The sequence below is a fragment of the Corvus cornix genome, chromosome 4 (assembly GCF_000738735.6).
Source record: "Corvus cornix cornix isolate S_Up_H32 chromosome 4, ASM73873v5, whole genome shotgun sequence".
NCBI classification, from domain to species: domain Eukaryota; kingdom Metazoa; phylum Chordata; class Aves; order Passeriformes; family Corvidae; genus Corvus; species Corvus cornix.
In genome coordinates, this window is record NC_046334.1 from 15,769,812 (window position 1) to 15,792,760 (window position 22,949).

At 39.8% G+C, this 22,949-nt stretch overlaps 1 protein-coding gene across 8 annotated transcripts in view; it reads right to left on the minus strand.

Moving 5' to 3' along the window:
- The window catches only part of MAPK10 (mitogen-activated protein kinase 10), a 148,502-nt gene that overhangs the window by 19,323 nt on the left and 106,230 nt on the right, over window positions 1–22,949 (minus strand). For 7 of the 8 annotated variants that reach the window (XM_010411966.4, XM_010411965.4, XM_019293382.3 and 4 more), the window contains 2 exons: window positions 5,758–5,940; window positions 3,473–3,597 (listed from right to left, as the gene is read on the minus strand). In XM_010411966.4, coding sequence (XP_010410268.1) covers window positions 3,473–3,597; window positions 5,758–5,940 — 308 coding nt within the window. Of the gene's footprint in view, window positions 1–3,472; window positions 3,598–5,757; window positions 5,941–16,925; window positions 16,998–22,949 lie in introns of all 8 variants that reach the window. The other variant, XM_010411967.3, reaches the window with a different exon arrangement.

Consider the following 22,949-nt stretch of genomic DNA (forward strand, 5'->3'; position numbering starts at 1 on the left):
GAGAATGTATAGCAGCTTCAAAAAAAAAAAAAGCAGCTAATTGAAAACAGTCTCAAGCACGGCATTTTCAGACAGGAAAACAGAGAAACTAATATATCATCAGGGAGATACTGAGATTATCTACAATAAACAGGGTAGTCTGCATGTAGAGGCAAGAGATACTGGAAAACTCTTCTTTCCTAAAAATAGAATAAGAGCAATATGAGGGAGAAAAGGTATCATGCGTGCCATTTATTTATATAATAGTCCAAATGCTGTTATATAGGTAAATACCCTAACATGAAAGTAATAAACATAATATTTGTTTAAAAGTGGATCTGAGATCGTCTGTGCATAAAGCTTCCAGGGAAGAGTCTTGAACTGAAGAATAAAACAGAGAAGTAAGGTCTACAAGTTACTATTCTGATTTTACAATAGATTTCCCATGTAATATTAGTAAATAATATGTGAACTCTTGTTTCCCCACATTTAAATTAGGTGTGAAGATTGATAACAGATTTTAACAGTTCCTAAAATCTTGGGAATTCCACACAACCCAAGCCATACATCATCTGTATTTTTTTCAAAACAGATATTTTAGTTGTCCTTGGCTGAATACAGAAATTATCTTAACTTTAATGCTATTCAAAATAATTTCAGAGCAGTGGTGTATGCTCTGGAGAACCTAACACTGTGACTTTCTTATCAGAGACACTGTGGCAAGCTGTGTATGCTTAAAAGAACCTGGCAAACTACCTATGTTAGACATAAGAATTCCCTCGAAGTCCCAAATCCACAGGTAAGCTCAAAAGCTGCGCAAGGCCAGTTTCTAGCTGTGAGTGTGACGACTGTTTCAGAGCTGCTGAGGGCCTTGGCTGTGGTTTGTTTCACGCAGAAGTTCTGTGGCAGAGCCACGGCACAGTTTGAGTAACCTGCGGTTGGTGAGCAGCAAGTCCCACATCTAATAACAGCTCGTCTTCCTCTCCGTGTCAGGGAACCACACTTGGCATTTAGGGCCACCCAGAAGAGTTTAACGCTGGGACACACTGTGGGGGAAAGGGTATTGCATTCCTACCACTTCTCATTTGTGCACAGTGTTTGCCCATTAGAATGAGACATAATAGTTTTATTGTCCCCACACACTCTCTGAAAAACCATAAACTTATAATAGACTTATAAAAAGGGACTGTAACTGTCTCACTAGTCTGCTTTTTAACTGGGTAGGACTGTTTTACCTGTTTCCCTCACATTTATAATGCTGTAAATCTGGGCAGACACAGAGAATTGCTACCTCCAGGTTAAACTTTGACACCAAATTCTCTGCTTATTCCCTGAGCTGGCTTCAGTGCTCTTCATCATCTTCTCCAGCACACACTGACATTTAATGACATTGCAACAGCTCACTTCAAAATTCCTGTCACATTAAATGCTTTCAGATAGCTGTCCTCTTGTGCTTCTGAAGGAAATGGACGCTGTACAACAGATGCCTGGCTGCTTTTGATGAAGCCATTTACTGGGGAGAAGGAGGAATCTAACTAGACAGCAGAAGTTACCTAACTCCCCCTCCCCAGTACTATACTGGCTGAAAATGTCATCCTGTTTAATACCTCTGTATCCTAATTTCTGTGTTATCCGTACTTTACGGGATTACTGATAGTGGGAGGAACACTGTCACATGTTACAATATGGGAGGAGAACTTAAAACCCCAAAACATCCCACTACTGAACCTTTAGCTACATGATGAAGGACTTCAGTCTGTGTAAAAGTGCTTATCAAGTGTTACCAGAAAAAAGAGTGCAGTGAACATAGGCAGATGCAACACACTGCAAGCTTCTAAATCCCAGTGGGGAAACCAGGAAAAGTAGTGGGAAGTTAAGCACTATGCAAGTCACCGAGGACAACTCTGTCTCTAATTTTCCCATTGCTTTCTTGTCAGGTTCCCTGGCTGCACATTTGCAGGGCAGTCTGTGAAAAAGCAGAGCTGCTTCACAGAGCCCCATCATGCTGCAAATCTAACATTAACGAGCCACATAGCCATTTTTAGGCTTTGAAATGTCCTTCAAATACTACTTCTTTGTTCAGGTGAGCCCTATTATAACTTCTGTGGTTTTGTTCAGTATAGACAAATTCACAGAGTCAGATTACTAAGTGAATGAGCAAAAGTATCTACCTCTCAAACAGCTAATTTGTTGGATGTTTTTAGATGCCTACTAACTCCCACCCCTGCTATAAATTTGGCAAGATCTAACAAAAATACATGAGACAATTATTTCCCCATTGCCCATGGGGAGCTTCTGCAACTGTAACAGGGCAGGTATCTCAGTGGAGTAGTTGCTGGAGAACACTCTTCTGAGCAAGAACAGAAAACCACCAATCTCCCACAAGTATTTTTTTTGGTAAGTTTTCTCCAGAAAATAATTAGTAAGCGATTCATAGCTAACCACTGAGGCTGTGTCAGCATGAACAGCTGGATATTTATATTTTAATAAGTTGTTCATCACAAAAAGAAAGTCTTCCAATTTAATTTTCCCTCTGAAAATGAGACTGGAAAACTAAGCCATATAAAGCTTATAAAGTCTCTGAAAAAATCCCATGTGCTGGAAATTTTATGGGGGTTGGAGCATTCCATTTACTTTTGAAGTTTACTGCACTTCCAAGAGCACGACTGAATTGGAGCATATCACTAAACAGCAGTGATTTTATTTTACAACATCTTAGTTTCCTATGGTGGCTAAGCAAGATTTCTAAACCTGTTTTCATACATTTCATACAGTATTACAGAGCACCTCTCTGAACTTACACCTATACCCCTTATACCATACCACGTCACTGAAGTGCTGACAGATTGCACTTATCCTTGTTAACACCAGCCTCACCAAAGTATACAGAGAGGTGTTTAGAGTGTGACAGGATTACAAGAAAAAATCCATTTCTGTTTGCACACAGTGTACATGATACTGTACATTGAACCATAGCCCAGGAAAACACATGAGCCCCCGCTTCATTTTACAGAAGAATTTATGCTTTGCTAAGATTTTTCTGAATCCTTACTTCAGGATTTTTTTTTTTTTTTCAGAATCCCAACTATTGTTTTGCTTAATTCTCCTCCTCTCTACATATACCCTTGAACACAAACAGAAAAAGTGATGTTTGCTGTCTTCCACAGGGAAAGGTTTGGAAAGAAAGATAGTATCTTTTGCCAGATTGAGTTGTATAGCTAGAAAGGTGAGCTAGAAAGGGTTCAAAATCCTTTCTAGAAGAAAGCAGAAAATGGCTTCATATGCTTGAAGAGCTTTTGTTCCTCCCACCTATTATCAGTTAATCTAATAAAGAGAGATCCCTACAGATCTCATTTCACATCAATCTCCAGACCACCACAGTCCCAGATTGTTTCTTAAAAGGATGCTCATTATCGTGCTGCTGTAAAGCAGCAGGAATCCCTGAATCATATTTGTGTTTAGCATTCTGAGGGAAGGAGTGCTGCCTACTTACCGCCTCCACCTCTGCTGGGTCGTACCAGACATTAATGTATGGATGCTGTAAGGCTTCATCTACTGATATCCTCTTGGCTGGATCAATGACCAGCATCTTTGATAAGAGGTCCCTGGCTTGGCTGGCTGGAACAAGGAAAGCAGAGAAACACAGCATTAGTACAAAACAGCTGCTGCCTCCAGAGGATTAATAAGGGTAGGAAAATAGCAGTGGCACAACCCTTTTAGAGATTCTTTGTGTATGTGCTTCTGCTCCCTTGCCTTCTCATAGCGAGGGCTCTTCAGTAATCATTTTAGGTCAGATTCATTAGAAAGGTGCCAAAATCATAAGCCCCCTAACAAGCTTCAGTGAAATTTTACATGTGTGCAGATTCCATGCAGAGGGCTGAGTAATAAACCCAAGAAAAACGTGCTTGATGTATCTGTGATCATTACTAGGATTAGAGTACAAAAGTTCACATAAAGAAGTCTAAAATCATGGCATTACTAAGTCAAAGCCTGAAACTTACAGGCACTCTTAGCCTGGCTCAGAAAAACATCCACACTTCTCTGGATGTTTTAAAGTTTTTCACCTAACCTGCTGTGAGGCATTAAACATTTCAATGAGGCATAGATACTAGGCTAATCTTAAGGCATCCCCTTAGAAGCAATAATTTCAAATCTGTAGCCTTGGCACCACAGTGGCATGGAAGTGTTTTGGAACAGCTAGAGTCTTGTTTGTCCTGCATAATGAAGTTTAAATCAGCAGGGCACATCATCCTCAGCTACATATCTATATATACATATATATATACACATTGAATTTTACATTGCAGCATTGATTTATTTTACCTGGTAATATATCCCATTGTGCCTATCAGGCCACAGACTCAGCTTTATACTACCCAAGTGGATTTTTATTATTTGAAGTTTGTAAAAAATATAATATAAAATAGCTTCTTGAACCACATGAAAAAATTATAACAACACATATTTCTATTCTTATTATCCATGTAGTGTTCTAAACTCTTGGGTGCTCAAATTTGTTTGCTGTGTAAGTGAAAAAGACAATGAAAACAAAAAAATTGCAAATAGCAGTAAGTGCAAAAATATTATTAGGTATCTCATCATACATGGGTGAGTATCTAATTAAACCATTAACATTACATTATGATGAAATATTTGGACAGTGCATGGGATGATACAATGCTGCACAAATAGGGGATTTTTAATGCACTGTTTCTTGCTCTGTGGCTATATCTTAAAAACTGGCATTCAGGATGCTCAAATGTATGTGCTTTCTGCATCCAAAAGATAACAGCACTGTTTGTCAGTCATTTCTATTCATTAGCTGCAAATCCAGGAAAACTCCATTATTCAATTTTGTTGTAGTAGGAGTATAAAATTCTGTGTATCTGAAAGCATCTGCTCAGACCTTTCCCTTTACTCCCAGAGCCAAGACAGCAGCTTGGCTATGAAGCGGTTTTTAACTGGAAGAAAATTCTGGGTCGTGTAATGACATGCAAATTGCAAGCAATTGAAAACCATTAGATGCCACCGTGGTGAGTGGCTCCAAGGACTGGAGTGGTGCAGAGCCAATACACAGCACAAGTCTGCAGGGGCTCCAGGGCTGTGGGCTAAACACACGGTAATCACTCTTTCCCGTTGAAAGGTCAATGCCCTGTTCAAGTGAAAAAAGACTTCAGTGTATGATTAAAATTGTGGCAACTTTTCTTCTACAGGGGATATCTAGTTACACTGTAATTAAGTCAGTTTTCTACTTCATGTATCTTAAGTGACCCACAAGATTTCTTCAAAAGAAGAAATCCAACCCAGTGGATATTAAACCTCAGCTACATAATTTTGGCTGATGTTGGCAATATCTTTGTATTTTCTAGTAAAGGTAGAGCTGTGAGGCAGGTATTTGGCTGAACTGGTATTTTTCACCTAAAACAAAACAGTTCAAGTGCTGAGATCTCCCAGTCAAAGTTCTATTGTTCCTTTGTGTTGCAAGTTGAAGAATAAGAGTAAAGGAACACCTCAATTCCTTGTACCACAGGATCATCACACGGAACACCCTGGGAATATCCTCAATGCATCAGTGGTTATGTTCCCTTGGCTGCCCAAGCACCAGCATCTCCAAAGATCTTTTCCAAAGCTTGCCCCTCAGCTGAACAAAACCCGTGCAGTCACTGGTCTGCAACTAACTGCATTAAAAGGAGTGCAACTAGAGAGAAGAAAAACTGGGAAAGCCCTTCATTGCACTGCAGCTGTTGCACATGAACCACATCCCTTTGTCAGACATACCTTTGAGTTTGTTGTGTTCCGAGTCCGCTGGGAAGAGAGAGTCTGGAAAAAGTTTGGGGAAAGTGAGGCCGGCGTACTTGGGTCTGTTCTCAACGTAGTTCCGTACTGTTGGCTGCAGCTTCTTCATGAACTCTGGACAGGGCGTTCCCAGCTGCTCAATAACTTTATTCCACTGATCAATATCTGAACACCAGTAGTTAAGGGAAACAAAATGCAAACCCCCATGTAGCCTCCTGACATTTCTGCTTTGTTCTCTGAGAATCCTCAGAGGTATTTAACACCCTTAATAACATCTTTACAGTCACTATCTTTCCTTCTCTTCTCACTATTCCTACAGCCTGCAAAAGGAAAAACTCTCTCACACACCTTCAGGACACTGTGCAGTTCTAAAACCATGACTACCACAGGACAACACACAGATTCCTCTCTTTTGGGTCAACACTTGCCACCAATTTTTTTTTTAACTTGAAATCCAGTCACTTGCACTCCCTTTTTGTTACATGCACATAATTGCCACTATGTCACCTTGGAAGGACACCATGTGCACCTGCCTCTCTATTCAGTCTCTGTGAAGAGGGAGACCCAGCTGGCTTGAAGTTCTACACAGGACAAAAATCTTCTTCCACTCATCTGCTTTGCACTTTACTCTCTCCAATAACTTCATTGATGCTAATTTTTCCAATACCAGCCAAGCAGCAACCTCCCAAAAAAGCAATATGATTTTATACAAACGAACTGGGACTCATTTTCTATAGACAAATGATACACAGGTGTAGAGAGATGTTTCTCTTTAACTGAAAATGTGATAGCTACATTGCTAAACTGATAGTGACTAATGACAAACAGGCTCTAATGCTTAAAAAGGAAGTGTATTACAGGCATTTCATGCTGAGCTCTTTTTTTGTTGTTGTTGTAGTCTTGATATTTTAGTTTTCTTGTGCTAACATTTAGGCAGCTGATAGGTGTTACGTAGCTCTTTCAGCTATGTTCAGAACATGTTACTGTGCCAACAAAAAAGCATCATCAGTAGCATCTCTACATCACATTAATTCACAGAGCTAAGAACCTGATGACCACATGGGGAAAAAAAAAAAGGAGGATCACATGCAGCCATGGGTACATTGATACTAAGAAAGATGATGAAAGGAGTTTTGTTAAGAACACACTGGAAAGAAAACACAAATATTCAAAGCATTTCAGCACAGAGATTTCTTTTTCAAAAATTATTCTTTTAAGTAATTATCATCATAACTGTCATAAGTGTGGAGGAGTTTTCCAAATAATAAGACAGATAACTAGAAAAAAAAATAAAGTCGAGCAAAAATGAGATCTTGGTTGCAGTAGCAATTTCAGATTTAAAAAAAAGTATTTTATTTTAGGGAAATTGAAACAGTCTTTTCACATGCCTTTGAAAGTAAAGACAGACTTAATTTGGGTTTATGTGAAGTGTCTTATTTAAAAAAAAAAAAGGAAATAATTTATTTAAAAATTGCAGGTTTACTAATCAAAAGTGTTTAAAGGAATGAAAATCATTTAAACATGCTTAAAGAATTCTAAAACAGTGTTTCGAATGGTTTTATTTTCAGCTGAGAAAGGTTGCTAGAAATAGCAGCTTTCTGGAAAGATTTTTCTGAATACCTTTTATTTTTTAAACTAAAGTGAAGCTTTATGTAGAAAAGCCCCTCACAAACACACAAACACTCCATAGGTTGTATGTAGCTTATCTTGTGTTGTCCATGAAAAATATCTTTTTCTCAACAGAAAACCAAACAACTACAACAACAATAAAGATTTCTAGGACTACAGCTGCTCAAAGAGCAGCCTGAATATTCCATTAAATATTTCATTAGAAAATAAAGTGGTTTGACATTTTAAACTTGTGCCCAAGTTAACACACCTCAGTGATTGCTGGCTGGACTGCTTTGGAAGCAGGTCTCTCTGAGGAACTTGGGAGTACAGAGCGTGTAAATGCTTTGCAGAGAAGAAGAGAGAGCACAGAAATGAAGATGCTGTTAGTTGTGCCAAAAGAAGCTAAATGGGTGAGAGAGCCAAGCTCTAAATTCATCACTGGAAGCATTACCTGTGCATGTTGGGTGAAATGTTTGATAAACGGCGAGGGCCAAACACAGGACTTGCTTCAAAGAAGGTCACCCCTGTACAGAGCAGGTGAACCATCTCCCAGGCACTTAGGGAAGGCCAAAATGAAAATTATTTCTGGGATTACTGCATTCTGTGGGACCTGGACACATTGAGAGAGAAGATGTAGTAAGATGCCCTAGACATGAGCAATAAGGGAAAGGAGTACAAGAAGTTCCCAGAATACGGCTTACATGGTGGGAACCACTGTCAGTGGTGATGGAGAAGGAAAATCCATAGACAATGGACCAGGGCCCACTGCACACATTTCTTCTAAGCTGACAGAAAGGCTCTCAGTAAGAAACAACACACAAGCAAACTACCACCACATTTTGAGATGGAGTCATCAGTGCAAAAACAAGAGCCAAAGGCAAGGGAACTGGCAGAGCCACCATGTTCTGCTCCTTGACCAGACTTGATTTGCAGGACAGCACTGGACCTTTTGCAGCCCTGGCTCTCACCAAGAGCCAGAAGGTCAGGCTTTATGTCACAGCAACTTCAGTGACTGGTTTTGAGTAACTGAATGACCTGAATGGGTAATTGTGCTTCTTTACTGTATTATTTCTGACTTAATGTGCTCATATCCTGCCAAAACCCTTAAATAAAATACATTTGTTTGGTCTTTAGATACATTTACATGTACACACACACACACACACAAATTGACATGATGGAGCACTCACAACTGGTTTTGTCCTGGTAATAGCAATAACAAAACCATGCTAAGTGAAAGCAGTTAGATAATTTTTTAGTCAGATGGACATGCACATTTTGTCTCTAGTAATGGCTCTCCACTTACCTAGACCTTACAAGCACTGGATTATATTCTGAGGTCCCGTATGTGAAAATGTGCAAGAATGTAAAAGTTCTTGCATTTCACCATAATGTTTTATGCAGTCACCATGTGTGATGCATCTGTAATACACCTGGAGATTGTACCTGTCATGGTACCAGATTTAAAGAAAAAAAAGTTTTGGAAAAAAATCTGAGGACTACGTATCAAAGCAACGATAAGCAGCTTTCTCTAGGTGGCAGTCAGAATTAGCTTCAGCAATTCTACAGGAAAAAATATTTCTACAGGACAGTCCTAATGTGAATCAAAATCTACAGTAGGATGCATTAATCAATTAGAGATGGTAAGTATAGATGTTATTGAAAAAATGGCACTACAAGTTAGGGATCACATAACTCTGAAAGAAATTTTCCAGGAAAAAAAAGGGAAAAAACCCTTAAGAAAAACAGAGGACCCTGTTTTTCCCTGTGAAATTAAGCAAATTTTAGACAGACTGAAAGTGGGAATGAATTCCAACCCAAAGCTCTGGAAAATGATGAAATGTCTGCTTAAAAGTATTTGAATCAGTTCAGCTGTCTTTTGCTCCAAGCAGGATCAAGGAAAACGTGTCAACTATTCACAACAGCATCTGTATGATTTAAGACAAAAGAAGGGATCTAACCTAGATTTATTAGCTTGCCTCTGGCACTAACACTGTGGCATTTAATAACATTAAGATGGCCATGCAGAGTTACAGCAAAGATTTAAGAAAATAGATCTAAAATGTGTATCTCTTGGATGAAGATTTATCACTGAGGCCTCAGGTTGCCTCAAGCTCCCCAACCACCTCTTTGCAGCCTTATAGTCTCTTAAGGATTGTTCTTCTTTGCTTTCTAAAGTTCAAAAGTAGTTCAAAAGTGTGGATTAAGAACCAGTGTTTTGTTCATTCAATTGGCCTGTAAACCTCAGTTAAATTCCTGCAAATTTCCAAACAACTATAAGGAAATGGAACTTGACTGTAAGAGAAAACTTACAATACTTCTCTGTCTCAATCAGAAAATATTAAAAGCATTTCTACAGTGTACAAAGTCGCAGCTTGTATTAAAAAAAAATAATTTAGACAACAAATTATTGTCTTCCTACCTAGCCTCAAAATTGTAATAATTTTCCTTTTTCCTTCTCATGACATGTCTGTGTAAATCATACTCTTTTCTTGAACGAAGAATTATATTTTGTTAAGTTCAAGAGCAAGAATTTGCAGGAGGAGTTACTGTTTGCCTTAGGATGTTTTAGTTGTACTGTGATACAAATAACTTAATCACTCATGTTTGTTCCCCTGAAAGAGAAGCCTTTTTCTAAAATCCACCTCAAGCAGTATCTGTGGAGTGTGATGTGGGAAACACGAGTAATTCTGCCAGAATGCCTGTTTATATCAGAGCAGTTGGAATTGTGCTGGACGGTGGTGGTGCTGCTGGGGATCATGCTTCCCTGTCCAGCATACTGGACAGCACTTTCTCCACCTATTAAGCAGCATCTCTGCACCAGCTTTGCTGTACAGGAGCAGAATTTGCTCTTTCTGGATAAATGTGCTGCTTCAGGAGATAATTAAACTAGGACATGTCAAATCTTTCTTTTGTTAAGGCAGGCACAACAAAAACAAATCAGACACAGAACATTTTCTTTGTAACAGACAGACAGGGGAAGATCATCTCTTTTCAACCTAAAAACCTTGAGGGAACCACCTTCCTAATTGTCTTCTCCTTAAGTCTACATATTCCACCAACAAAAACTAACTGCTCCACTTCAGGCAATTTTTGATGCTCATAATTGGTCAAATTTAGAATAATTACTATGAGTGGCTCTGCAGTTCCCTCCCCAACATCAAATTGTGGCAACAACTGCAAAGTTGATAGGTCAACTTTTTTTTTTTTTTTTTAATTTTAATTGGACTTTTCTTTTTAAAATAAATCTGCTAAAAAAGACACTAACCAGCATCGCTGTGGGAGACATCAGTGTCATGTTCATATTTTTTTCCACAGTCCCACAATTTACATATTGATGCCAACACAGTTTACAAAAGGAAACCCACACAAAAGGAATTGAAAATGCTACCATCTGACAAGACAGTAACTATAAAGCATTTTCTGTTCCAAGGTGAACACTTTGAGAAGGATGTGGCATTTGTAAAAATGAAACTGCAACAGAAAATATAGTGCAACGTTCAGAATAGTAATTGCTATTTATATGGTATAACAGAAAACATGGTGATAACAAAAATAACATGTAGCACAAATAAATTACTTTGGAAGATTACCATTGATCATTCAGGAGTTAGATAGCAGTGTTCATTGTGCAGATGCCATTAACATTTTGGATGCACATCTATGACTCTAACTAAAATTTTCAAGTACTATTTCTTTTAGCTGGTATTTCATTCACCTGCTGAGCAGCTGTGCTTACACAGCAGCAAGCAAATCATAAAATCATAGAATGCTTTGGACTGGAAGGGACCTTAAAGATCATCTCGTTCCAAGCCCCTGCCATAGGCAGGGATATCTTTCACTAGACCAGGTTGCTCAGAGCCCCATCCAGCCTGGCCTTGAGCACTTCCAGGGATGGGGCATCCACAGTTACAACACAAAAATGTTAGAAGTGTTCATAAAAGCCACCTGGGAGTCTGCTTATGAGGTAGGATCTTAGTGATACAGCACAATGCCAAAATAAGTGTTTCTGCTGCTACTGTCAGTGAAGTTGGTATGGGCTCACAGTTTGCTTCTCTATCTCAGGTGTACCTGTGACAACTTGGGATATGAAATCCAGAATAGACTCCTCAAGCTCAAAACATGGAAAACAAGTTCCTGGAAACTGTAGGGTTGCTCCTTTGCCTGAATCAGGAGAAACAGAACCATTCTGTATTTTCATCTGTGTAATTATTCAAAAGCTCCTTTTGCCCCTTATGAATGAGTTTTTACAACAGTTAACAGTTACTCAACTTCCCAGTGTTTAAAGAAGGACAAATTTTGGCCTTGAAGTTCAAGAATATTCAACAACATACACGATTCTATATATTCATGTATCTATCAGTCTGTGTCAGCTGAGTCAGCTCCAGCAACCCTCATCTCGGTCTTATTCTACCAATCTTTTACATCAATTCTATCTCTCCATTTCCTCTGACTTCCAAGAAGCAAAAGCTGTACACATCACTCAAAGAATGGGAAGTCAGCAAAGAGAAAAGGCTAAATAAAGAGGGAAATAAAAAAATCTTCATGAGAAAATATAATAAATTTGCAATAGAGCAGTTGTCAAAATGCATGAACTGAGTTGCATTATTGGATAGGAGCAAGTGTACTCATTTTCCTTATATTTACATACAGATGGCAGGTTTTCCAAGATAAAATTATAAGCTATTAGCACACTGTCAAAGTTCACACAATTTATGTTTAGCACAAACATTTCTAACAGATTTACATTGCTGTACTAAAAATAATTAAGTAGGCAATGGATAATCTTTCATCCATTTAATAGTATTGGGAGTGGTTTTTCACAGCCTGGGCACTCATTTTTTTGGTGGTTTCTTCACAAACATCACTGTTTCCATGGAACCAATTCTCATTGAGCATGGATGCTCACAGAAAAACCACACTAAAAAATTACTTTTCAAACAGAGCATAATTCTCATTGCAGATTTAAACCAGAATTAATTTATTGTGCAAATACACAAAGCTGCTTTTCATAAGGAGTTCATGACATCTAACTGCCAATAATACCCTGAAAATCACAAAATGCTGTTTTGCTTACTGTTGTAACCATTAAATCTGTCCTTGTTTTGGCAGGTAAGACCACAGTAGACCTCTGCGCAAAATTTCTGCAGTCTCTTTTTCCATCAGTTCAGTTTTCCTGCCAAAGAAAAGGTACCAAAAAATCAGTTCTTAGAAGGTTTGCTGGAACAGTTCCCAATAACCTGTTCTCTTATGTCAGAACAGTCCCTGCATCTTCTGCATAGAGCAGAGAAAGCCTAAGGGCAGTTATTGAGATCATCTGCGATGCCTGCAAAAATAATTTTGCTACTAATCCTAGAAAGTACAAACCCATCTAAGGTCCTTCAAGGGTACTGATGGCTTACAGTTTTTCAGTCTATTTTCTTCATCTCACACTGGTCATGTTCTTCAATTTCTAAGCACTGAGTCTCAACACAAGGTCTGAGGGAGTGAGTTTTAACTCTGTGAGGATCTTTAGTGATCTTGGCAGTCTTCTGAAATTTAGTTGTCCTTCCTGAGTTCAAAAAGGCCCCGTTTATCTTCTGAATTCCACAATATGGCTTTGAAGCTCTGCCTAGCAATTTTTCAGCAGCTCAGCTGAAGTAGAAGCTCATCAAATCTGTTGATGGCTGGAGAACTTCCTCTACAAACACATCTGCTGCCGCAGCTGGCACTGGCTGAAGATTTCAAGAGCTCTGGTAAGATTGATGCCTAGCAACTTCAGGGAGAAATTTCACAGAATCACAGAATCATGTTTAGGTTGGAAAAGACCTTTAGGATCACTGAGTCCAGCTGCAAACCCAGCACGGACAAGACACCACTAAAGTCCACTGAAGGCTGCCTGGACTGCAGTGATCACACAGTGGTGGAGTTTGCAGTCCTGAGCGATATGGGTCAGGTGAAGAGTGAAGTCAGGACCCCGAATTTTTGGAAAGCAAACTTCCAGTTGTTCAAGGAGTTAGGCAATAGGACCCCCTGGGAAACTGTCCTCAGGGACAAGGGAGAAGAACAGAGCTGGTACATCTTTAAGGACACTTTCCACAGAGCACAAGAGCCGGCAATCCCCTTATACCCCAATCCCTACAACATGCAGGGCATGATTGCAGTTGTAGAATAAGGTAGAATAAGGCTGCATATCTTGTGCAGACATATACTAAGAGCAGCTGACATCACACCTCTCTGCTGAATATATATTTGTCTCCCTAAGCTTTCCCAACTACAGGATTTAAAGGCACCTTCATCCTTGTCTGCCCCAAATGCCTGCAGCAGTTAAAAGAAAATGTGTAACTACCACTTTCACAGCTCACCAGAGGACTAGGGCAGCTTCTTCACTCCTCCAGATCATTTATGCAGCAGTGAGAAAAGAGTCTCCCTCATCAAATCTTGAGGAGAACACGTGGAACAAGAGTCAGACTCACAGGTACAGCCAGCTTGTCGCATTGCTCCTGAGGCAACACAACGCACCAGGTCACCATTTTCTCCTTGCTCGAGGCACAGTTACGTGCAAGCTTCATGCTAATAGTTTTTTTTAAAAGCAGAACTACAGCTGTCAACATTGAAATGAAGTTTCATATGAAATTAAAAAAAAAATAAGAAGGAAAAAAAGAAAAAGCTTTAGCACACAATTAAGTGCATCACATGCATGCACCAAGAATGGTAGAGAAACAGGAACATTTCAAGGATCAGTAAAGACCATGAGGATTTTGGACACTGCAAATCATTCTTCACAACTGGGAGTTTAAAAGAGAATAGAGGTGGCTTCTGTTCTCAGCTTCACCCCAGTGATTTCAGTGAATTCAGATGGACTATGGGAGTGGAACAGAGCTGCAGCCTAGCTAAACACTCCACTCTGCACTAACTCAGAAGGATTTTCTGCTTTTCTGCTTCTGAATTTTGCTACTGAAATTTTTAAAGTTAGCTGATGGACTATTTCATTGTGTAAACAGTAACAGTATCAAATGACCTAGACTCCTTAACCACTGGAAAATGCCAAATAGTAGATTTTGCAGTCAAATATGTGACTGACAGTGCATTTCTCATGAATATTCAATCTTTCAGCTTCAAAACTGCTTTTCATGGTTATTTATGCATAAAAATTGACACAAATTGTATTAAATACTCTTCAAATCACAGTGTGGATGTGAAATGAAGCACTGCCTGTTAAGAAAAAATTGCTGGTAGCAGATTCTGGTACACCACCAGGCTTAACCCATTTTATGTCAAGGAGGAAACTTTTTTAAAGAAACGGATGTTTAATTACTCTTGCTCCTGCACTTAAGTACATCCTTAAGTATGCTGCCCTCGAGCTCTGAGGGCTTATAGTCCCTGCTGATGGAATTATCCAGCTGCCCAACTCCATCACTCGTCTGAAGAAATAATCTTTTTTACAGCAATGCTAAGCATTTTCTGTGCAGGTTTAAGGCAGACGATGCCACGAGTTCACGAATCTCAGCAGGCTGGGTGGGAGCTTGCAGCTTCCTGACTGGTTTTCAGCTGCACAGATGGGCAGGGAAGCCAGAAGTGCTGAACCCCTGCTCGTGGCTGCTCAGCAGCAGGGAAGGGGTCTGGGGGATGGATTTGGATGAGAGGTGACTTTGAGGAGCAGCTTGAAAGAAAGCAATGGCATCGTTCTCTGTCCATGGAATAGGCACTCATGGAACAGCAGAAGAAAAGCAGAGCAGTACAGAAAACAGAGTGCAAGTTTAGCAACGTATCATAAATAAAAATGAAGAACGCGAACTCAGTTACAGGCCAATCCCAAACAAATCAGCAGCTGGTAATGACAATTTCTGTGGAATTATTGCAATAATAGATGGCACACAATGGTTTAATTATAGAGGCTTTGCACAAGTTCTTTTTAACAAGCATACAGCTGTGTCAAAGAAACCAGTTTTTGAAGTGCTATTTAAGACATATTCAATTATTTTTGGACTTATTTGGGGACATCTTTAAATGTTAACTTATAAAATGTAGGTCTGTGAACATAAAACGAGTTCTGACTACAACACTGAGGGATGCTCACCCCACAGTCTGACTCCACATTCACAGGAAACAGAAGCACAGCAAATCTGGAGCACAAATAGGTGCTAACGATTTCCATTAACACACAGAAGGGGAAGGTTTTCTTTCACATAGGCAGAGGAGATGTGCTCCAGATCATACAAAACCACAAGCAAAGTGTATTGCTCATTTCAGTGTGGATATGCTAACCCAGCACTTTGGACAAAAAAATTAGGATCTAATTGGACAAGGCTGTGAAAATATTAATGATATAATTACCTTTCATTTCTTTAATGCTCTTCAGATGATACTTTTTCCACATTTTGATCAAAATTTTGAACCCTTTGAAATGCAAATGAGGTCAGAAGTGCTGAAGTGAACTGGTAAGTATGTGTATACACACACACACACACACACACACACACAAGTGTACATGCACACATACTCAGAGAAAGTTACACAAACATCAATAATGCCTGGAAACTCCTCTGTTAACTAAGTACAGAACTTAAAATAGAAGGCAAATATGTACACAGGCCATGTCCATTTCTCATATTCATGATTCTATGGACAGTAAAAGACTAGAGTTAGACCAAGCATGTCCTGACATCAGTTACTGTTATACACAGGAAAGTGTTCCACAAGCTGATAAATACTAAAGTGCATATTAAAGCTTTAGTAAAGCATGGAACAAAATAAGAAATATGGCTGCCGCAGCCCTGAGTGCAGAATGGTCTCTAAGGGAAACAAACATATGCCTTGTCTGCTTGTCCACTGATTTAGTGGGTTTATCTGTAAATCACTTCTTGTTGATGTAAAGAATATATTCTGCTTTCTCATAATAGCTCTGTGTACTTAAATAAAAGATGACAAACCCAAGAGTTTCCCAAGAAACTTCCAGACTTCTGAGTTATTAAACTACTAGCAAGTGACAATTTTATTCTTGGGAAGAAGTTGTGTCCAAACTGAAACCATTTCCTACTTTTGTACTTTTATACCACTTGAAGAGTAAACAAACAAAGCAAATAAGAAGCTCTATGAGTCTATAACAAATAAGCATTTCTATGATTCATGTCTGAGTTAATCAGAGATGCAGAAATGCATGTGAAACGCAGAACCTCTGACATCTCACCCTGAGGTAAGCAGTGACTTGTGCCTGCCCTGCTACCACCTTTAAAAAACTCCCTCATTTATGAAACACACCCCTCCCACACACCACCCAATTAATAAAGAGACATTCATAACAACAAAACTGTGGTCACTGGCTGCAGAAAGCGATTCTGATAAACCATGCAGGATGCTGTTTTCCATCTCCTCATGCTGTACTTACTGTGGCAGTAATGGTCTGTTGACATTTTGGTTTGCAGGGATTTTGTAGAGGGACTTAACCGAGCTCTTTGGTGCAGAACAGAGGTGTGTCAGCACTAGTCTAGTGGGAAGGGGCTGGAAGGGATAGGGTTGGAAGTACCTACTGGGGCCAGAATGGCTGCTAGGAAGGATACGATCAGTGCCAGGAAACAACACAGCACCTTTAATCATTTCTCCCATGATGCACCCTACTGACCACATGTCAACTGAAAACAAAAATGAAATGAAGGTAAACAAGAAAACAGGAACAGAACAACAAATAAATGAGAAGACTTATCCAATCATGCTATAGCACAGCGCCTGCAGACACAGACCTGCCTCTTGTTCTCGGCGGCTGCCTTTCTGCCTGAGCACACAAGTTTCATGACAACAGAGCAGGTCTGAGAAAAATAGACTCCAACAGTTTCCTTTTCCCCAGTGTGGATGAAAGACAATGCCATTAAATACAGAAACCCAACTGAGACCTGCGGCTGGCTACTGTGTCATAATCACTTTGTAATCAAAATTTACCAATTAATTTTGGTTTTTTCAAGTTTTCATTTGTATTTATTACCTAGGTTTATGATGCTTTGTCTTGTAAATGAATGCTGGTCTCTGTATTCAATAAGGATATGCAAATTGCTATTCCTTTATCATTCCAGCTACCAGAGATCCATGCATATTTTCACAAGCTGAACTGCCAGAAGCCACAAAAGGAACTTGGGTCCTTGTGAAGACATATCCACCACTTATTCAGGGTTATGAATAGAATTTTTGAGATCATTCAACTCCAACAATGCTTGCTTTAGGGCCTGTTGGCTCACTTCCACCAAATCTCAGTGAAGCCAGCAGTCCATCACAGGGATCTTGAGAATCTCATAAGATTTCCATTTGCCATGATAGGAAATGGTGATTTCTAAATAGGCCAGTTGAGACACAGAAGCACTGATCTGTACCTTCTGCACCGAAATTCAGAGAAAACCAGGGGCCTATTTACCTCCTACAGGGAAGAGCAGTTCAGCTGGGTTAAACAAAGCTCACCACAATTTACACTGGAGCACAAGATGAAAATCAGACTCCTTATGTCCAGCACAGGATTAAGGTGGCATTTTCCCCCATACTGATTCCATGTAACCACATTACCTCTGCTGTCCTTGGTCTATGATAAGTCATAGGGCATGAAAGCAAGCACAGGGACAGACTGGTGTCTCAGGGCCAGAAACTGGGGAAAAATATGAAAGCATCATGCTGCTTAGTTAAATTTACTCTTACAATTTCATACTGAGCAACAGTTAAAAGTGCATCTGACTTTGAAGGCAAATGTCCTATCTGTGGAAATCTTAACATGCCTGGGTCTAAGGTTCCCTTGTTGCTTTATTTAGCACATGAAAAGCTTCAACACTGCACAATAAATAAATCAATAAACAAAAACCAAAAAACTAAAGAAAAGGCTACTTGTTTGGGAGCAATAAGCAGACCTAGAGATGCAAATTACTGCTGCTTTCATCGCAAGCTAAATGGCATGCAAAATATCAGGAAAAGATAGAGCAAGCAGTTGTTTGTTCGTCTGTTATTAATTCCTTTTCATTTTCAGAGGCTGCCTCCTGACATCACTGTTCTATGCTGTGCTCCAGGGGGCACACACACAAGTTGAACTAGTGACTTACTAAACTGCAAACTGTGTAAAATCAGAGATGATTATTCCCCTCTACGCCTGAGGTTTCGGGAAGGAAGCTCTTTGAAAATTTCCAAATCAGAAGGAGCAAAGATAAAGACCTAAATATAAACAATGTCCCAAGAGCCTTCTCGACTGCTGCCTCTTTTTCACCTCCTGAGGCAATTAGAAATAAATCAAAGTGAAACCAGGATTTGGCTGCATGTTTAGAAGTAGTTAGATGGAGGTTAGGAATTTCAGCACACGCAGCAGCAGCTGTCAAAAGCCCCAGTCAAGGCACTGAGACTTGTGCAAAGCTCCAGAAAGGACTGCAGAGCAGAGATCTATGCCTTGATCCCCTGCTTCCTTTAGTCCAACACCAATCCAGATGTTGCAGTCTGAGTAATTTCACTCCTACAAGCATCAGAAAAAAAACAAGCACACCACAACCTCTAAGCATCTGCATTCAGCTCCAAAGCACTGAAAATTTACACCTGGTAAAAGATTTTTTTGTTCAAATGTGAGATATTCACAAATGCTGGCTATGCTACACCAACTCATGGAACATCCCTAAGCTTCATTCAAGGGCAGGCTAACTTCTAGAGACAGATCTCTGCATGATTCAAGATAAAACTTCAGTTTAGCAGCTATTTGCCTTGATGTTTTAAGATCACATGAAACAGTGTTAAGGAATTCAACCTACAACTTTTCAAGACCCTCTGAAGTGAAACTGTTGAGATTTGGGTAGCCCTTGACAAGAAGTCCACTCTCCATTGGAATAGCCAGGTCCTGGATTACTAAGAGTAGGGGATTTTTAATTTTTTCAGAATCTCTACAAACTTGGTTATTGCACACTCTGGAACACATTCTTGAATGTGTACACATACTTCAGAATATGAGTAAACTTGCCAAAGACACCAGATGCCACCCTGGCATAGCCAGCTTGAATAAGTGCTCACCAGAAACCACATGCAAGTGTCTTCCTGAACAAAGAAAACATTTTAACCATACAGCAAATCTCCGCTGGGCCATCTCCTGGTTCCGATATCCCACCAAACAGGTACTTCCTGACCCAAACGAGTGCTTGCTCATCCTTCCAGATTTCAGATTCCCTCCAGCAGAGATACAGAAGGGCCAGAAATTGTAGAACTACCCAAAGATGTTTCTATATGGAGAGAACCCAAGTAAACTTTTTGTAGACACCTCCCTGGTGACTCTACATTCTCCTCCTGCAAAACTGCACATTCTCTGGGACTTCACAAGACAATGAGAGAGTCTGTAACTGCCCTTGCTCAAACTACCATTGAGGTGGCTCTTCAGTCATGCACTCAGTTACATCCAGCTGTCATTCAGTGAAAATTGTGACATTCAAATTAAAATTCATTAAATGCAAGCCACAGGACACTCTGGAGACCAGAGATGCAGGCACAGCTGAATAAGCTTTGCTGTCTTTTCCAACCCCATGGGCTGGTTCACACTTTCTGCCCAGAGCACTAGTGAGAATACCAAACATCCACATTTGTAATAGCTCCTGTTTTACTGATGCAGGAATTGCCTTTCTGCAAGCTGAAAAGAGATGTTCATGTCCTCAAAAATGACTGAAGAAGATAATGATAGACATATTAATGAAGCAAATCATGATACCTGTTTTACTTGTGTAACTGTAGGCCAAAATATTTAGCACACAACACTGCTTGGCAATGGCTAAGGTGTAAACTCCAGTAAAATGCCAAGGCAGCAGAGTATGCCTGTCGCAACAGCGAGCTTCTCTCTCCAAATTCTCCTAAAATGGACAGACACCTTGCTGGGCAGGACCTCTCTTTACCTCCATCTCTGTTTTGAGTACTCCTGTAGATCTGTACTGATGTCTGCTCTGAAGAACCATATATAGGCCCTACAGTAGCCTGTATTGGATACTGTACCTTGCTTTTACAGGTTTTTCTGTTATTTCTATGCAATAAAAAAAGGACATGGTTTATAAAAATGAGTGGTAATTCTCAGCAATACATGGGCAAAGCTGCTTTTTTTTCACATGTTCCAGATACCACAGCTACAAAAACTTCAGACCTGCCAATGCCAAGGGAACTCTGTGATGTGTGGCACTCCCAATGACCATTCTGGAGATGGCTCAAACACTTGAAAAGTATTAAAACACTCCCCAAACCACTAGACCCTTATCTCACTCAATTCTGGCTAAATCATGGCAAACTCCCAGTTTTGTGATGTTCCAATCTCCTTGCTGAGACCTTGCTGAGATAATCATAACCCTTCCCTTAGTGCTTGTATTTATTATGTGCTTGAATTTCAACATGTTTTAACAAGGGCTTGCTCAGCACAGTATCAGCTCAATCCATTAAGATTTCCTGTGAGTTTTTCCTTTCTAATTTGAAACACCACTTTCCACATGATGTTATGAAAACCTCAGTATTTCTCAATACCAGTAATAAGTTTCCTAAGTGTTTGAAGAATTGCCTTAGTGACTTTTAATTTTCTTCCTACCAAACACCATGGAACACAGTTACTCTCCTGACAGATGCTCTATGGAACCAAAAGAGAATTGCCACCATTTTACAAAGGTGAGGCTTCAAAACAACCTATGAATTTCTCTCTCTTTTTAAACTCTCTGTGACCCACTGAGTGCTCTGCACTGGAGCAGGCTCCTGGCTCTTAGGTCGCAGTGCCAAACAAGTGCTAAAAAATGACTGTTAAAAAATGACTGAAAAGGGCACGTGAATCCTGAGCAGCAAGCTCAAGAATGAGTGGAGGCACAAGAGATGGCTCAAGCCATTCCCTTTCTCCCATTTTCTTTTGAATATAAATATATAAAAAAACCATCACAGTAAGAGAGACCTACAGAGAATCTTGCCAAGTAATGGGAAACAAACTACTCTGTGTCTAACAGACCATAGCATTGAAAACCTATTTTGCAGATCCTTCATTTGCTAGCTTCAGGTCCTCTTTTTAGCTTATTTTACATGTTGACTTTGAAGTATCTCTTCCCAGGTCTCAAAGAGTATTCAAGTACACTTGTGTTACTTCTTCCAGCAGGAAACCCACAGGTAGTCTCTCTTGCTACAGTACAAACAGATTAGCAGATCATTTGAGTACACTTGTATGTTTTCATATCTGGAAGAGGAATCACAGAATAGAATCACAGAACGTGCTGAGTTGGAAGGTGCCCATAGGATGAACGAGTCCAACTCCCAGCCCTGCTCAGCACACACCAGGAGTCACACCCTGTGCCTGAGAGCTTTGTCCAAACACTCCTTGAACTCTGTCGGGCTTGGTGCTGTGACCACTGCCCTGGGGAGCCTGTTCCAGTGCCCAACCACCCTCTAGGTGAAAAACCTTTTCCTGATATCCAACCTCAACCTCCCCTGACTCAGCTTCATGCGATTTTGAATGTGCTTCAGCTCTTTATTTTGATCCTATCCAAATATCTGCATGCTGTTGACAAAAGGCCCTTCAGTACTGTTTTGTTCACAAGTTCTAAATTCTCTGCTCAACTGTTCCAGTCTATCTCAGCTCAAGTTAGCACAGCTGCCATCAAGAAAAAGCTGACTAATGCCACAGGAAAAAAAAAACCAAAACATTTGAGACCATCCAATTTTGATAGGTGGCAGAAAAGGAAATTAAAACTTGCCTTGGTTGAAATTCATACAAGGCAGCAGTGGGTGCTGAAAATCTTTTAGGTGAGTGATGGGAAACAAGCAATGGATTATCTTCACTGTAGCACCTGGGACCTACTCCAAGAGCCACACAGATGACAGACAGCATGGGGGTTTCATGCTAAGGGTAAATTACACTTTAAACTGTTGGAGTATGCATATCTGAATTTTAAAAAAGAGAAGAATGGCAACAGCCAAATTATCCTCACATCTAGTTTGAAGTCTCCTTGAAACAGACCTCATCTCATATAAGCAAGCTTTAGGAAAAATCCTGAGTCAAAAACCAAATACCCAGGGAAGAATAATCCAGGTCAACAAAATCCAAACTTAGCCATCAATGCCATCATAGCTAACACACAGTTAAGCAGCAGGCTAAGACAAACCAGCTGATCCCACCTGGAAAGCCAGGCCAGTCACACTTAAGTGTATCTTTTAAATAATCCTGATGCTAGTTGCTGGTTTTGATTTTTTTTTTCTTTTTTAGGACAAAACAAGCCTTAAGAAAATACTACCCAGAACAAGAAAAACAACAGACTGCACTGAACAAAAGTGCTGAAGTTTTATTATACTGTAGTTTAAGAAACTACCCCCAAATATGCCCTCAAAACACTAAAATTACACCCACTAATCAATGCAGATCAAATGCAAAGACAAATTCTGCTAATGAGTGGTGGAAAGGCAGCACCTTTTCCTAAAAGACTTTCTTGATGCAAACTTCTTTTCTCAGACAATAGAACTTTCTGTCAAATGCCAGAGAGCATGTCTTAATCCCACCACTCTCAAAGACAGCTGGTGGGCAAGGGAATTTTTGAAAATCTGGCCACAAAAAACACTAACTGCATCTGTTAATGCTGACT